Source organism: Hyperolius riggenbachi, chromosome 2 (assembly GCF_040937935.1).
Source record: "Hyperolius riggenbachi isolate aHypRig1 chromosome 2, aHypRig1.pri, whole genome shotgun sequence".
Lineage (NCBI taxonomy): Eukaryota > Metazoa > Chordata > Amphibia > Anura > Hyperoliidae > Hyperolius > Hyperolius riggenbachi.
Window position 1 is genome coordinate 455,211,795 of NC_090647.1, and position 17,977 is coordinate 455,229,771.

The window sequence follows — 17,977 nt, forward strand, 5'->3', positions numbered from 1 at the left end:
TTTCGTTTTTATTTGTTTTTAAAGAATTTTATACACACCAGGGTGCCTCTTTCACCCATATTCTGTTAATGAATTGCTTAGATAGCAAAAACGAATTTCCTCACTATTGGGCACCCCTTAAAGGCAAGAGGGTATCCAAAGAGCCTGCATTCCTGTTAATAATGGGCTTGGTGCTTTGAGGGGTTAATGTGGTGCACTCCTTGCAAAGGCACCACCAACAATGCTGAAAGGCAGGCACTACCCTCAATGGGCAAGGACATAGGGTGCTGGTAAAAAGAGCTTGGGGAACATGCATGCTTTCCATGTCTCTGCCAACTTGTTTAGAGTCTTTATGGAAGCAGGATTTAGCTTACAAAACGTGCTAAGATAGCAGTTACTGAGCTAATAAGCTCATATGGATGCATGCGTTAATAAGCAATGCCGGCATCATATCATAGCTGACCGGATGTCAGTTAAACTTCATGTTAGCATAGTGAATCAATCATCCGATAAGGTACATATCCTTACTGCACTTGAAACAGTGAAACCAGCCATAAGTGTTAAAGCCAAGTCCAGGGGGAAGCAAGAGTTAAAATATGAAGTGTAAATGTGTCATTATGAGCATTGTTGAGTGCTGTTTTGGTTTTTAAAAATGTAAATGATAATTTCATCAAGATTTCTCCAGTGTCTGAACTTCTAACACCAATCATTTACAGCTACTGACTTGCTGCTGAAATTGTGTTTTAAGCCACTATACAGGGGTGTATTAAATGTGTTATAATAGATTAAGGACTGAAGGGACCCTGTGTACATAAAGGTACATGGTTTCTAAATTGCCAGGACTTAGCTTTAAAGAAAACCTGAACTGAAAATTAAAAGTCAAACTAAGCATACACAAGACATACTTACCTTCCATGAAGTCTACTCCTCAGTGTCTTTCTCCTGTCCCGCGTCCTGTTTGTTCACTGTGATCAAGGGAATTTTCCGTCCTCCATTTTGAAAATGGCCATTACCCCATAACAGCTTCCTGCTCAGCACACTGTTAAACTGTAACATCGTCCATTTGAGCCATAGGGAAACATGGACATTACCTGGTGCATCAGTTTTCCTCTCAGCTATAACTGACAGCAACTGATATTTTATTGACAGCAACTGATATATTTCAGGTCTGACAAAATATTGTCAGAACTGGAAGGGGTTATTGTCAGAAGAAAATGGTGAGCTTCTGAACGGAACTGATGGCAAGGTAACTATGTAATGTTCATTTGAAGTTACCTCATGTATTTATTTTAAATATTTTGTACTCAGTACAGGTTCTCTTTAAGTACATTATTATACATAAAGAAACAAGAAACTGTTTCAGTGAGTGTTACTCCAGCCATTTTTTTTTTTTGGGGGGGGGGGGGATTGAGAAGAGACAGGGAAGATTATTTCTAGACATTATTGTTCATACTAGAAGAATTTCTCCTGCAAGGAAATTCCATGCAGAACCATGTGATGTATTTGTCATGTGATCATGTCTCATAGAGGGCCATTTAAATCATGTGCTTCTTCATGGTCTCTTATTGTAGGATAAAATCTCCAAGAGAAGTCAATCAGTTCTAGTAAGAATCATTATTGTTACACTATTATTGCTGTCAGTTCCTCCATTTTGGAGATTTATTTACACCAGATAACCTAAAACACACTGCCTCTAGGTAGGAATACTGTATACTACCCGACCTCTTGCTTTAGACTGTAAGCTCACAAGGGCAGGGCTCTCCCACCCTTTTGTGTCTTTTGTGAATTTGTTACACGTTTATTCATATTAATCTTGTCATTGTAGTTCTCAATTCTGTACTGATTCTGTATTTTTGTACCAACTCTGTATTTTGTATATTGGTGTCTACCATTCTCTGTATTATTATGTACCGCATGTTAGTTTCTTACTTTGTACAGCGCCATGGAATATGTTCGCACTTTATAAATCAATAATAAAAATCTCAAGGGGCCATATTCACTAAATATTGGTAAAGTTGCTGTGCACAAGAATTTTTCCGTTACTTATGCTTAGCATGCATTGCTCAATTAGCACAACCCTTGTTACCTAGGTAGCATGTGCTTTGCTAAGGTATAGTAACGTGCTTTAAAGTCCTTGCTTAGCATGCATTACCTGAGTAATGTAGACATTACCTGGGTAAAGCGAGTTGCGTTAGTTGCACAATGTGTGTTTCGTAGTTGGCATGGTGTGGTCAGGCACGGTGCTCTGCAACTGTTGTTATCAGTATTAAATCATGAATTATCTCTCATTATCTGTCTTAATTCAAGATTTACCTTTCCTTATCTTTATTTACACATGCTTTATCTTTCTTTGTTTGTCCTAACTCATGGTGTATCTCTCAATTGTCCTGATGCAAGAAAATGCGGTAATATTGCAGTACACAGACAGCGCACAGCAATATTACCCATATTATACATACTAATGCCACTGTGTACTGCGAGCTATGTTATAAGCGCGAACCGCGGTACTCAGCTAGCATGAGTTTGCTAAGGTAATGCAAGTTACTAATGGTAATGCTTATTAGCAACGCACACTATCATAGCAATGGTTGCTAATAACGTAACTAACAGTACAAAGTAAGGCTAATATTGATGTGCGATGTCCATAAAACTCTTAACCAGCACAGAAAAGTTTCTGACTGCAGAGTATAGATAAGAAAAGGTCAATAGTTCATCATTTTAGCTTCTGGGACACTGAAAGACTGTATCAGTCATATGAAATAATACATCATAAAGCACACTTTTTTTTTTAGCTGATACACAGAAAATAAAACTGTGAGATCTCTACAAAAAAGTCATTTTTATGTATAATAGGATAGATACAATTTTCTAATAGACTTGGCTGGAGTTTTTCTTTAAGTAGATGCCACATTTTTTGTGTGGGCAAAGCAGTGCATTAACTCACTTTATGTGCTTTACTTTGCATTAATAGTTTTGATGTAAACTATACAGTGTGTGTTAATTCCTGGAAGGACTCTGCAACAGGAATTCTTAACAGCGCCATGTAAAAGAAATATACCAGCTGGGCGATTATCAGATAGAAAAGGGTAAATTGTGGCATTTCGCCCTTGCAGAAACAAACGTGGGATGCTCTCGGCAGCTCACTCGTTTTGGTGGCTTGATTGTTTTGCGTTACCCGATTATAAAAGGTAGACGAAGTTATCAGTCTAACATCTATTGGAATGAATGCAGCAGACTGTGCTGTACATTTTGAACTCTTCCATCGCCGTGCATTGCTAAGGAGAGACAAAAATCCAATTTGGCTGTCACTTGCGTGCCTCCTTGATTAGATAATAGACACACTGCGACTCTGTAGATGTAATACATCACATCAAGAATACAATGTTAGGGGCCACTGCTACTGTAATAAACAGTGGTCAGCACATTAAAATATGGTAATAAGACAACGTAGACAGCGCATACAAATGCTGCACATTCAAAAACAATGAGCCTAGGGAATGAATAGAAACAGCCTGAAACCAATGTATTCTTGTCACATCAAACCCATGTGGAGAGGAAAAAAGCAAGCAGAGAGAATTTTTTTTTATACTCAAGGCTATTTTTTATTCGACTTTATTCCAGAGTTTCCCTTCTGATCACACAAGTTCTTTTACAGAAATAACATTTTTGTTGTGTGTGCAGTACTCACTAGAACTGGTACCTATATCCGGTTAACACTGCTACTTCTTACCGGCAATGGGGTCACCTATCATGGTGTGTACTCCAGTTTCCAGGGCAAAAGGTCTGATCCTTACATGATTGAGATTTTATTCATACATCTGATGGACATAATGCATACATATGTCTATATACACATTATGTTTTGTTTGCTCTTGGTAAAACTTGAGTGAAAACTGTTGATAGCCCCCATAGCACTCTGTATACTGCAGAGCTTAGTCCCAGGACTTGGTTGTCCCTCTATGCTCTTTCCATGCTAGCCTTTGAGGACGTATTTTTGGACATCGAGGAAAACTGACCCACACATAACTGTAGATAAGGTCTTGTATTTTGCTGGGGTGGCAACCAACTTGGTACATTAACTTCAGACCCATTTCATAAGTTTCATGGATGATGTTAGAACACAGCATACTCTGCAAACAGTAATAGGCACAGGTAGACTCCACTAAAACTGTATAATTTTTTCTTCCGATGTATATCTGCTCTATCATTTATTAAAATATATATTCCCATCTCATAGGCCTTTTTCATAGGTACATTTGGAACCACGTAGAGAGAGTCTGTGTGATAGGCACAAGCTAAACTGTATGATGTACCACATTACGTAAGGTTATGCCCGCCTCTAGTAATAGGTTTATGGCCAGTACCTGGGACAAAACTCTATGCTGTGAATACCCCTAGACCAGCTATAAGGCAAACACTCAACTAACACTGAAGGAAGCCATCCATTCTTCTGCTCTTCTTGACCTTCAAGGACATGTCCCATTTTCACCTTCCCCTCCTTAAATACGACACTGACTTCTATGGCTGAATAAGAATACACCTCCATCACATGCTGTAGGCATGTTACACTTACAAGGTCAGTTTCTATCCATTTATGCTCATTGCCTTGTCAACAGCATCATGTGACTACGAGTTTATCCTCAAAAACGGACTGATGTGTTATACAAAAAAAAAATAGAACACCATTTGCAGCCACTTCAAGATGGCACCTTATGCCACCATCTTGTACCCCCTGTCCTTTACCACTGTGGCCTATTAGGTATATCACTCTCCCCCAAAATAACTATGCAGAGATGCCAATGTTTTCAAAAGAAGCTGAAAGCCAATAATGTCTATTTGCTATAAAACAAACAGCACAATTTTTTGTTTTTTCTTTTTTGCTGAATATTTTTTTTTCTGAGATATAGCCATAGAAACATTTATAGACACACTTATGAATATTTTGGACAGAAGAGGGTAGATAAAGGACTGTGTCATTAAATAACTATGTGGATACAGATATAAAATAAACAGGCTGCCTGCAGGAATCTCATTTCTATTTTTATTATTTTTTTTATTTTTTAACAAGTCCTATTGTATGCTTGCAACCTTCCTTTGGTAGCACGGCAGATGAGCCCTGCTATATATATGCCTGAGTTTATTTTTCAGGAATTGTAGATTGTCTTCTGAGCAGCACTGGCCCAAAGACCAATAACAACTGAATAGGCCAAGAGAACCAGTTGGAGACATTACTCACACAGTGTCTGTTGCATGTGTAGGAGGCCTGACTAGTCATGTTTGTGGGAGGTTTTGTTTTTTTAATCAATTATAATCCCACTTCAAAGATCAAACAATATGTATAAAAAAACGAAATAATAAAAGGAAGGATTAGTAAGAATGCCCCATTTTGAATGTCCGAACAAGACTGAATAATTAATTTTCGGTCATTTCTTGAAAGATGTTGCCCTTTGTAGGTGTAAAGTTGGGGCTGCATGTAGTACAGGCTTGTGATTATGCTTTTTTTCCCCCAACTCTTTTTGCATCCGATTCACATTTATAATCCACCAACACAAGCTAATAGGTCACCAGAAGCCACTTTCACTGATCCTTCATGTCAAATCCTCCATACACAAATAAAGAAGTATAACAGAAAGAAATGCTGGTCCTTTAGAAAGTGGTGGCAGTGGCTATAGTTCCTTCCACAGCAGGTCAGCGTAAAATGACAGCCAAGACCAGGAGAAAGAGCAGCAGAGATACCCTGACCCCCTCACACCTGTTCTCTGCCGCCTGCTGCACTCCACTGGGTATCCTGATGGGCGTCCTACGAGTACATTTAGTCTTCCTTTTTGTTGTAGCAGTGGGCATACTGTCATAATTTGATTTCAGATGGTAATCCGGCATGTAATCCTGTACATCATGAACGCTCTTTCCAGACTGAGGCTTGGAGATCCGGTTTCGGTGTTTGTGGCTTGTACAGTTTTTCCCTGCTTTTTTACTTCCTGGACGTGAATCTGGATAGGCAGCTGGCTCGTTTTGGTGCAAATCTTTGCCCTTTTCCTTTGAGGAATGATGTGAATGATGTCCTTTGTGTGATATCTGGTGTGTGGTGCTGAAAGTGTGAGTCTTAATTTGGTGAAGAGACTCTGAGCCTGAACAGTGTAAGAATTCTTCTGCTTTCAACGTTTTTAGATCTCTACCTTGCAATATAACAGGCGATTCACACTCCACACTTGAACTTGTCCCTCTAAACTTTTGTAACCACTCCCAAAGGGACCTAGCTTTGCAGCTACAGTCCCAGGGGTTGTCATTAAGTCTAAGAAACTCCAGAGCAGAAAGATGAGCCAGACAATCCCCTTGAAGTTCTGAAATGCTGTTGTTAAAGAGGAAAAGTGTGGTCAGCCTCTTAAGGTCATGGAATGCATTTTTGTGAACGATCTGGAGTTGATTCTGATGGAGCAGAAGACGGTCTAGGTTGACCAGACCCCTGAATGTATTCTGGTGCAGGCTCCAAAGCTTGTTGCCATGCAAGAAGAGATGACTTAGATTAACCAAGTCTATAAAAATGTCATCCTGTAGGAACTCAATGTGGTTGTTCTGAAGATAAAGAAACTGCAAACTGTGCAAGCCATTAAATATTCCACTAGGCAAGGAACTGAGACCACATTTGTACAAGTTCAAGGTATGAAGTCTTGACAACCCTTGAAAGGTCTCAGCTGCCAAAGCCCTCAAGTAGCGATTGTCCCCTAGATCCAGTTCTTCAAGGTTGTCAAACCCTTCAAATGTGTCTGGATCAATGAAAGTAATGTTGTTGCTATAAAGCCACAAGGTGAGTAATGAAGGGCTGAAATGTCCACGGAGCAGCATGGTTATCTGATTGTTTTGTAGGAATATCCTCTCGCTGATTTCTGGAATTCCTTCTGGTACGGCCCCAAAATTGTGTGACTGGCAGCTGACTGTCATTGGTGATGGGTAGCACACACAGTTTATGGGGCATAGCGAAATAAAAGGCAACTGCAGTCCAAAGAGAACCAAGAATAGGTCCAAGTGGCATCCTGCAAAGAAACAAAAACATAAAACATTAATATATTTATTCACAGTACACTCTAATGCAAATGTTACTCATATGCAGCGCATATATGTTAACATACTGGGGCCAATATTCAATTCACTTTTTCTAGTCTTCTAATCAATTAAATGCCCTTTAAGTCGTCAGCAGGTGAAAAATACTCAGCATAGTTTTGATAGTGTTTTTTCACCTACTTTTGGTACTTTTTCAGTTGCTGAGAGCTGAAAATGTATTTTAAACAGAAGGTGAAAAAGTATCTCCTAGGTGTAAATTTAGGAGAAAAAGTGAATCAAATAAAGGCCTAGATGTTTCGTGTATATTGTATTTTTTCTCCAAATATAATGGGCAGGGGCGTAACTAGAAATCACTTGGCCCCCCTGCAAAACTTTGGACTGGGCGGCCTTACCACTCCCCCTCGCTTTCTGCACGGGTAAACTGAGAACCAATGTTAATCAGTTGGCTAGTGCACACTTGATAAAAACAGACAGCAGTGAAGTGCTGCACACATTGGGCCATATGCAATTCACTTTTTCACCCAAGTTCTCTCCTAGGAGATAATTTTTTATCTTCTATTGAAAATAACTTTCCAGTACTTGTCAACTAAAAAAGTACCAAAAAGTAAATGATAAAGTACTATCAAAATTATTTTGAGTATTTGCTTGCTTTCTGGTGGCTTAAAAGGCATTTTATTGACGAGTTTAAAAATATCACCTAGGAGAAAACTCAGGAGAAAAAGTTAATTGCATATGGCCCATGGTGCACAGAAAACACATACAGAAAACCGACAGACGAGTGTGCTCCCAGACTCAGCTTATTACACTAGCTCTGTTCTCCTCTGATGGAGCAGAACTGGCTCTGCAGACTTCTCCAGCATTGTTACAGTACAAAGCACTAGGGAAGGGAATGGATAGACTGGGGGCAGGGCACTGCACACAAGACCCTGCTGCACACTGAATAGGAACTGTCTACAAATTTGTCTGCAAAACTTTGTATGATTCCTCATCAGTGGCAGAGCAGATGCAGTCATTAGAACAGTTGTGCAGAGAGCAGAAAGTTTTTTCTCTCTTTGCCCTAAGTTGTCAGTCTCTCAGGACAGGGAAAATAAACTTCTCCACCAACAGCTTCTGGGGCCCCCTGCGGCTGCCTCCCTTGCAGGGTCTATTGTTATGCCTCTGATAATGGGGTTAACTGTATAAAGGAGACAAGAAAAGGGAAGCAGTAAAGTTTCACATTGTAAACATCAAACATTCAATGTTGTGCATGGAGGTTGGATAGTTTTTTTTTTATCGATTTCACACTAAAATCTATTAAAAAACGGGGGGCACAGATCAGATAGATCCCTGCCAGATTTGATTTCTCAAGGATCTATCTGATGGTCGCATCTAGTTGCCATCGATAAGTGTATGGCCATCTTTACCGAACCCCAGACAAGCTCGCTAATCACTACCATATTTATAGTTTAACCAGTGATCTTAGCCCGTTTAAAAACGGGCCAGGTCTGTCACCACATCGCTGCACGTCCCGTGCGCATGCGCCAAGCACGTGCGTGCCTGCACCCACAACGCGTGCGTGTCCTGCACGTGCGCGTGCCCATCACTCACACGCCCGCCCCTTCCGGCCCCATCCTCCCTCAACTCTTCACAGTGTCTTTGTCCGTCCCTGCACATGTGCAGTAGCGCAAAACACGGAACTCACACACACAGGAAGTGCAGGGACGCAGAGACACTTATTATATAGGATGTCGCTTTCACTGTCCAAGACAATTTTTGGTGTGGCGGCATCAGGAAACGAATGACCTTATTAGTATGTTTTTCGTGTTGTAGTTGTGAACCCCTGCAGATATGAGGAGTGCAGTTTGTGACGTGCCTTTGTTATAGAAGCACCCCCTCAAATCACATTTATCTTCCATATGTATTTATCACCATTATATACTGTATGTACTAGCCACAAAGGCCATTTAAAGCGGAATATAACCCTGCATTTCAACTTTGCTCTAAAACATTATTTACAGTATATTATATGCAACCAGCATTTTTTTTTTACTAGACCAGCATTGGAAGGGTTACACAGAGCTTTAAAATTCCTGGAGATTTCTGCGGACACATCCGAAGCTGACATAGATACATTTTGTTTACATAAATGTATCTAAGTGTTGAATGTGGCTCACTCTCTCTCACTGAGAAGGAGCTGGAGGACAGCCAAAGAGTGTGTAACATTTCTCAATAGATACATTTGAATAAATAGAATGTAACAATCTGAACTTCTGCATATCTCTCCACAGAACTTTAAACCTCTGTGTTTAACCCTTCCAATGCTGGTCTAGTAAAAAAAAAATGCTTTTTGCATATAATATGCTGTAAATAATGTTTTAGAGCAAAGTTGAAATGCAGGGTTATATTCCGCTTTAATAATGGGCTGGTGTGCGCCGTGCACAGCTGTGTGCCATGCCTCTGTGACCCAACACAAGCACACCCGCTACCCACATGCACCCATTGGCGCACATCCCATGCCTGTCCTGATCGCTGCCCGTAGCCTGTCCGTGTGCCACACATGTGTGCCAGGCACAACAGATGCACGGACACAAGGACACAGGAAGGCACAGGACGGGGATTTTATTATATAGGATATATGTATAATAATATGTAATGTATGTAACAATTTATTATAATAGACCTAGTTTCTCATAAAGCTAGTAGTTTACTATGTAAAGGAACCGAAGGACCACTTATGGACATTAAAAGCTTTTTTTTCTGCACTATAACAAATAAATCTCCCACTTCCAATATCCCTGGCTGTGACCCTTTTAAGACATCACACTGAAGAAATGCCACTTCTGTGTATCTCTATGTCACTGCATAAAGTGCATGAGGACATCTTAAATAATGAAGCGTCCATTAAAAATAGATTGTGTTCTAAAGATCGCCGACTCGGGTTCCAAAGGTCGTTTATTGCCAATCTTTAAATTCCAACTCATTATTCTGCTGTATTTTAAAATGTGGATCCAATATGCATGCCTAGCAGAGTAGATGAGAAATATGAGTAATCAGGATTCACACCTGTTAAAACAAGTTGTCAGTATCAAGTGATCAAGGTGAGAATTGCCTTCATTGATCTGTATGTGTTGTACTTCCTAATACATATTCATTTTGGATGAACACAGGCAATTGCATATTCATCAAAGTTAACATTTAAAAAAATCTCACTAAATGTCTGCTACAGCCAAGTCAGAATACACTGATTTGGGTGGAGCTGCTATTTTGTGCTTTCCAGTATGGGCTGAGTTTGATTCCCAGAGGCTCTTTAAAAGACTGATGTATGTTGCTTGTTTACCCAGCCCTGCTATATTTCATTCAGTGTTTATGCAAAAAAGCCAACATGATCAAGAGAGACTTCAAGCTTGCTCTGTTTGTACCATTTGTGCTAGGTTATTATAATGAGCTCAGGATGCCCTACAAAAATAAGAATGGTAAAAAGCCAACTCCAGGCAATGCTCTAAATATACAATCTCATAACTCAGTAAGCAGATTGGCGGAATGTTATCCTTTTTGTCTTAGATGAAGAATCGGCAGAAAAAAAAATCTTGTAATCAAATTTTGATCAGAAAACATGGGGGAGCCCAGTGGCGGATTTAGAGGGGTGCAGGCATGGCTCATGCCTTGGGCTCCACAGCAACATGGGCAACATGGCTGCCTCTGTGCCTCCCTGTCACTCAGACTCAGATCATTCATTCTAATATCTAGGGCACCATGGCTTCTCAAATTATCTGGGTAACGCAGATTGGTATCTAGGGACAACACAATTGCCTTATAGTGGTAGCGTGGCCTACAGATAAAAGTTAATCTTCCTCTCCTGCAGTATTGAATTGAGGTCTCCCATTTACTGTTGGGAGACTTGCCTTAACACCCTTTCATCCAATAAATAGAGAGAGTGGGGGAAAAGCAGGGGCACATATTAATTGGTCTTCCTGGGGCCCTGTATGGTCTTAATCCATATCTGATGTTCAAACTAATCAGCTGTAATGATGAGGGAGGAAGTCACGAGGGGAAGGTTAGGACCGAAGTGGGAGGTTGCTGTTAGGTGTTAAAAGAGGGGAAGGTTAGTGTGAGAATAGAGTACAAAAAAGGGAATAAGAAGAGATATTTCAAAAAAGTAACTTCGGCAACATCCCGTGCCAAAAAACCACAGGCAACCATAACAAATGTACACGAGAAAGGATGCTGTTTTTAGAGGGGAAGGGGACACTGACTGAGGGGGAAGGCGCAATTTTACTGTTTGCTATAGACGCTATATTACCCAGATACGCCCCTGGAGGAGCCCAGCCAAAGGAGTTGACAGCAGTCCCTGCAGGTGAAGCTGCTGTTGTTCTTGGCTCCACCTTATCATGCTTGCTGACTATGGAGGAGTGGACTCTGGTTCTGAATGTGAAGGATACTTGAAATGGCTGGCAATGAGCTCCTGACCAATACTTTGAGAGTGGCATAAGCAATAAAAAGGGCAGAAAAAAAGGCAGGAAAATGCATCCACTACATCTGTATGGAGTACTAAGTTTTACTTTAAATTATATGATATGTTCTTGATTTGGCGCTCCAGGCAACTTTCACACTTAGGGCTTGATTCACTAAACCGTGATAACTCATACCACTGCCGTTTTCACGTGTGTTTTTGTGTTTGTGCGCGATCTTGAACTTGCACATGCAATCACAAACGTGCACAAATTCACGTTTCCACGTGCAAATTCACGAACGCGCGCAAATGTGAAAACACGCACGAAAACGGCCGTGACATGAGTTATCACGGTTTAGTGAATCAAGCCCTTGGAGTGTCGGTATGCATGCAGATGATGCCAGCACTATGTAAATATACAATAATAATAATACCAATATGAATTCACCTTAAAGAGACACTGAAGCGAAAAAAAAATTATGATATTATGATTTGTATGTGTAGTACAGCTAAGAAATAAAACATTAAGATCAGACACATCAGTCTAATTGTTTTTAGTACAGGAAGAGTTAAGAAACTCCAGTTGTTATCTCTATGCAAAAAAGCCATTAAGCTCTACGACTTTCAAAGTCGTGGAGAGGGCTGTTATCTGACTTTTATTATCTCAACTGTTTTCTTTTCCTCTGCCAGAGGAGAGTTCATTACTTCACAGACTGCTCTGAAAGAATCATTTTGAATGCTGAGTGTAATCTGCACATATTAGAGAATGATGCAATGTTAGAAAAAACACTATATACCTGAAAATAAAAATATGAGAATATTTTCTTTGCTGCTAATCTTCTAGTAATTATTCATAGTACACAACCAATTCATAATATCATAATTTTTTTTTCGCTTCAGTGTTTCTTTAACCCTTTCGGGACCAACCGGCTCTGGTTCTTTAAAGAGACTCTGTAACATCAAAAACCTCCCCTGGGGGGTACTCACCTCGGGTGGGGGAAGCCTCCGGATCCTAATGAGGCTTCCCACACCATCCTCTGTCCCACGGGGGTCTCGCTGCAGCCCTCCGAACAGCCGGCGACAGACCCGACTGTAGATTCAATATTTACCTTTGCTGGCTCCAGCGGGGGCGCTGTGGCTGCTTTCGGCACGGAAATAGACGGAAATACCCGATCTCCGTCGGGTCCGCTCTACTGCGCAGGCGCCGGAAACTTGCGCCTGCGCAGTAAAGCAGACCCGACGGTGATCGGGTATTTCCGCCTACTTCGGAGCCGACAGCCGTCAGAGCGCCTGCGCAGGAGCCGGGAAGGTAAATATTGACGTCACAGCTGCACGGAGGGCTGCAGCGAGACCCCTGAGGGATGGAGGATGGCGTTGGAAGCCTCATTAGGATCCGGAGGCTTCCCCCACCCGAGGTGAGTACCCCCCAGGGGATGTTTTGTCGTTACAGTTCCTCTTTAAGGACCAGAGCCGTCCTTTCCCTTTTGTGCCCCGTGATTACTGCGATTGGCTCACAGTAATCATGGGGTCAGGAGCCAATGAAATTGGCTCCTGATCGAGATGCGGAAGAACTAAGACAGCAGAGCGAGTAGATGCAGCAATGGAACAGTGGTGTGAACAGCAAGGACGGCGCGAGTGTGCGGCGGTGAATAGCTGGAAACTTTGTCCTGTCAGAGATGCACAGCCACCAGCAGGAAGTACTTTCCAGCTACAACGGTCTGGGAGGAGTCAAAGTACACCTGAAACCTGAGAGATTTGGAGAGTGCCATGTTTATTGACTTTTAAACAATACCAGTTGCCTAGCAGTTTTGCTGATCTCTTTGGCTGCAATAGTGTCTGGGTCACACATACCTAAAATAAGTATGCTAATAATCTAGACAGACTTCAGCCAGAAACATCTGATCTGCATGCTTGTTCAGGGTCCATGGCTTAAAGGGAACCTGCTATGAATAAAAAAAAATCATACATACATGAGGCCTCCTCCAGACCCTCGGGCTTGATCTCACCCTCTGCGCCGTCTTCCACTCTATGTATCTTGGCCAGTGAGGGCTTACTGAGCATGCATGGGCAGGCACCGCACGCCTGCCCTGTTGGGCTTCTGTCGCCGGGAGCTTTCATCACCTGTACAGGAGCAGAACTCTCCTGACCGCAGGAGCGAGACGGGGGAGCGCCGACTGGCCCCGAATGGCCAAAGATACCAGGACCCATTACCAAACATCGAAGGAGGTGAAGGATGGCGCTGAGGGAGCGATCAGGCAGGAGGGGGCTGGAGGAATCCCCAAGAATGTATGATTTTTTTTTCCTATTCATCTCTGGTACACTTTAAAGTATTAGAGGCAGCAGGACAGCCAGGCAACAGGTATTATTTAAAAGGTAATAAATATGTCAGTCTCCATATCCCTCTCAGTTCAGGTGTCCTTTAAGCAGAACTTATTGAGCAATGCAGAGTAAGTCAGTCTATAAGCATTCATCCTAACATCCTGGAACTAAACGATAGTAAAGTATTTCCTTACTAAGAAAAATCAAGATTACTTTTTGCGAAAGCACTTTAAACCTGTCTGCAAAAGAAGACTGTTTACTTACCGACCTATTCCAGAGTACTATTTATAGAGAGCTTCACAAGATATGTGTATTTTTAGCTAAAGCCTCACTTTAACTTTGTATACAATTACTTTTTTCATTACCCAATATCTGGATCCTATCAAATCCACAAGCTCTGCTGAGTGTCCCCGTAATAGCACTAAAACTTCCTTCAAAAAGTCAAGAGATTTACTCTGAATCATCCCTTTGTGGATGTGTCCTAAATTTAGATTTAGTATATCTTTAATTTCCCCATCCAATCCATTTTTTATACTGTTATTAGGAAACATATTTTAGACACAAAATAGAGAATATGGGCAGAGGATAATGTGTGACTGTCATTCCGCTAAGCTCATTGATATTATTGCCATTTCATTATGTGCGAAGGGAGCGCAGACGCCGGAATGTGGCACAATTTAAGCTAGGAGTGCTTCAGTGTAATTTTTGTTTCTCATAGAGGAATATATTTTTATAATGAATTTCTGGCTAGGCCTATTTCTAACCCAGGTGATGACATCAGTAGGGTTCCTGTATTAGCAGCACTTGGGAACGGATGCAGAATCTATAATGAAGTGATATCTCCATGGTGCATGCATAAGCAAGCCTACTAAGCCAAAATTTATGGTCAATTTATTCCTGTTTATTTGAAAAAAGGGTTACACCTTGCATTCCGTCTGCCCATACTGATCGAAGGAGAAATGCCTTCCTCTGGGGTTGGAGGACTGCTGCTGAGTCCAGCTGACCTGTAATCTTCTCATGTCCTATTTTTCAACTCTTCTCTCCAACATATTTTTTTAGCTTGAACATTCCTGCATGTCTCTTATGACTCTCAGTACTTTAAGGAAAAGTTCAGTCTAATTGATAAGCAGGATAATGTCTGAAATAATACAAAAACGGCACTGGCAGCAGCCAATGTTACTATTGATGAATTTTACTGTTGTTTTATTTTTAATAATAATGATAGTTATTTTTAGTTAAGGTATAATCAAGGCCGATTCTTCACTATTTGCCACCTACAGCCATTTTTTTTCTTGCTGCCGCCCCCTTTGCTGCCGCCCTGCGTCCATGCTTCCAGAGAGCTAGCTCTTTTCTACTTCCTGTTTCCCCGTGCAGGGAAACAGAAAGTAGGGAAGAGATGGCTGCCAAGAAGTATGGATGTGTCTCTTGGACAGGTGAGAGATTTACAGAAATGATCCGCTGCGCCAGCTCTGTAAGGGGACACAGGAGGGGGGCTATGGAGAGGGAGGGAGGGAGGAAGGATGTGGCCCTCCTCCCCACTTCTACTGGGCAGGTGTCACCCCTTCCAAGTGTCACTGTCCCAGCACCGCCAGCAGTTAATATGCTGCCTGAAGCAGGACCTTCTTGCTGCATCATCGTAGGTCCGCCCCTAGGTATAATTTGCAGAGTGCAGAAATAAGGAGTAGTCTGTTAGAGAGCGGGATGATTTCCCACCTCTTCCCCACAGACTTACATGACCAAGCACTTGCTCAGAAATCCTATTATTACATACTCTTAAGCATCCTACACATGCTAGACAAAATTTGGCTGATGCGGCCTATAACGAATTCCTCTGCAAATAATCTATTGTGTGTACAGCATCCCTGATGCCTTAGTCAACAGATCAATTCAGATGATCACTGGTTGTGATTGTGGTTATTAGAGGTTATTACAGCTTATTTGGGTGCCAGCTCCGCACCCGCTATTTAACTGCAGTTTATAGCGGGTGGCCTTGACACTTTTTATTTTATTGGGCACCTCTAGCACCCAAAACACCTGTAATAGTTGCTACTTTTGGCTATTACCCTTCAATAGCCAATTTATTTAGATGCTTGCAAGTGCTCCATGCTAATTTATTTTAGCAATTTTTACATTTTCTTGCTCATAATTAGTACTGCTGTAATGGGTATGTATGGCAACTTCTCACTAGGGGGCAGTGTGAGACAATAGCAGAGGACTTCTGCTTTCAGTTTCTACATCCTCTGCTAGCAGAGAGACATCAAAGCATTCCAAGAATTTACAGCACAAGGAGTGCTGCCAGCTGAGGTCAAAAGCACTGCACTATCTTAAAGGATATAACTTGTTTGAGGATGCTAGAAAGTTGACATAGGCATCTATGATGGTGCCCAAACTACCTGGGTACCCAAATTAATGACCATAAATCCCTGCATATTATTACCCCTTCTCTTCTTGGACTCCTTAGATGGGAAAAAGAACCTTCTTAGTCCTGGACAAGGATGCTGGCATTAATGATTGTCTAGCAACCCAGACACTGCCTGCCATGCTAGACATGTGGAAAGAAGATGAAGATTGCTCTAATATATTTGTGTCAGAACCCACTAGCTCTTCTCCTCCCTTAAGGTTCCATTGTAGCATTATGGCTCCTATGTCCATAGTAGTGCGTCTGTCTAAAAGATGAATTTTTCCTAAAAGCTTCATTGCAACAGCCACCGCTATCGAAGAGAATCAGAACCCAATAAACGGAAATAAGTATGACTGAAAGCACAGTTCACCTTTAAATCTACTTATACACCTGTGTATGTCCTACAGTCACGAGATAATTAAAAAGCAAAGTTATGTATAAACTTCCAGGTCACACAGTGAACTATAATTCGCAAACCATTACCCACGTCTCCCCAAAAGAACTGTCCTGTTTTTAAGTGCCCTAAATCTAGATCATGACACCATTGCCCTAGAGTACAAGATAAATTGGCAGATATATTTTATTCTCTGAAGCAATTTCAATCCTTAGAACTCAGAGAGAGCCACTTAGCAATGATTTGACTCTCAAAAATCTACATCCCCGTGTACTTTAGTTTTAAGTGTGTCATTTGAGTGCATTAGCTAATCTATTCTACGCTGCTCGGCGCTGTGTGGCTTAAAAGAGCCACCCTCCATGTCTAAGCTCTGTATGAGGCTACAGGTTAAAAACATCATTGCTTAAATGTATTTGATTGCCCCGGTATAAAGAGAGCTTCATTTTCTTCTTTCAGCTTTGTGCCACCTGAACTCACGTGCTCAAAATAGCCTTCAGAAACAGCCGGCCCCTTTTATCTGTGCGTTGTCCAGTCCTCCTTGAACATTAGGCTGGATAAAGTGCTGTAATATTGGGCACGTGGCTGCCTCCTCGCCTAATGCCATGGCTCTCAATCCACGTGCGCTGTAATGATTTCTGTAATTTCTGATTTCTGTAATTTAGCATAAGATCCATAGCTTCTATGTTACGCAGTTATAAACTGATTAAAACTTGGCAGAGCAGTGGATATTCCAATCATAAGAGCACAGAGGATGCTGAATAAAATAAAACACTGGAGTCAGACAGCAATCAGGGTAATACAGCCCAGGAGAACATAACACGGACCTATTTTTAGTTGAGTTTTGTGTGGCGGCAACTCCGGATCGAAAATATCAGACAATAATTCATCATCTGCTCATCTGACAGGAAAATATAGAGGAAAGGTTCCCTGGTGCACAGAAGAAGTAGAATAAGTTCAATACAGGTCCATAGAACTTCCCTTATCATATTCCACTGCAGATATTGGCACACTATGCGGTGGGGTGTCCTATGGAAAAACTAAGTGGTCTTTATGAGACCCTTAACCTCCCTGCCGTTATAAAAAATTGCTGCGCACGGCAGGGAGGGTGTTTTTTGGCATTATTTTTTTTTTTTTTTAACATGTAGCTAGCCTAGCGCTAGCTACATGCTTCCCCCCTCCCTGCGGCGTCCCCCCGAATGCGCCGATCGCCACCGGCGCATATACCCATCCGGAAATCCCGTTCTGAACGGGATTTCCAGGAGGGCTTCCCCCGTCGCCATGGCGACGGGCGCGATGACGTCACCGACGTCATCAACGTCGTGACGTCAGAGGGAGTCCCGAACCACCCCTCGACGCTGCCTGGCACTGATTGGCCAGGCAGCGCACGGGTCTCGTG

The 17,977-nt window shown here is 41.7% G+C and overlaps 1 protein-coding gene across 3 annotated transcripts in view; it reads right to left on the reverse strand.

The window, feature by feature from the left end:
- Positions 1-3,573: 3,573 nt before the first annotated feature.
- RTN4RL1 (reticulon 4 receptor like 1) overlaps positions 3,574-17,977 on the reverse strand; it is a 269,312-nt gene continuing 254,908 nt past the window's right edge. For all 3 annotated transcript variants that reach the window (XM_068270079.1, XM_068270078.1, XM_068270080.1), the window contains exon 2: positions 3,574-7,010. In XM_068270079.1, the coding sequence (XP_068126180.1) occupies positions 5,668-6,918 (1,251 nt within the window). In that variant the 5' untranslated portion in view covers positions 6,919-7,010 and the 3' untranslated portion in view covers positions 3,574-5,667. The remainder of the gene's footprint in view (positions 7,011-17,977) is intronic.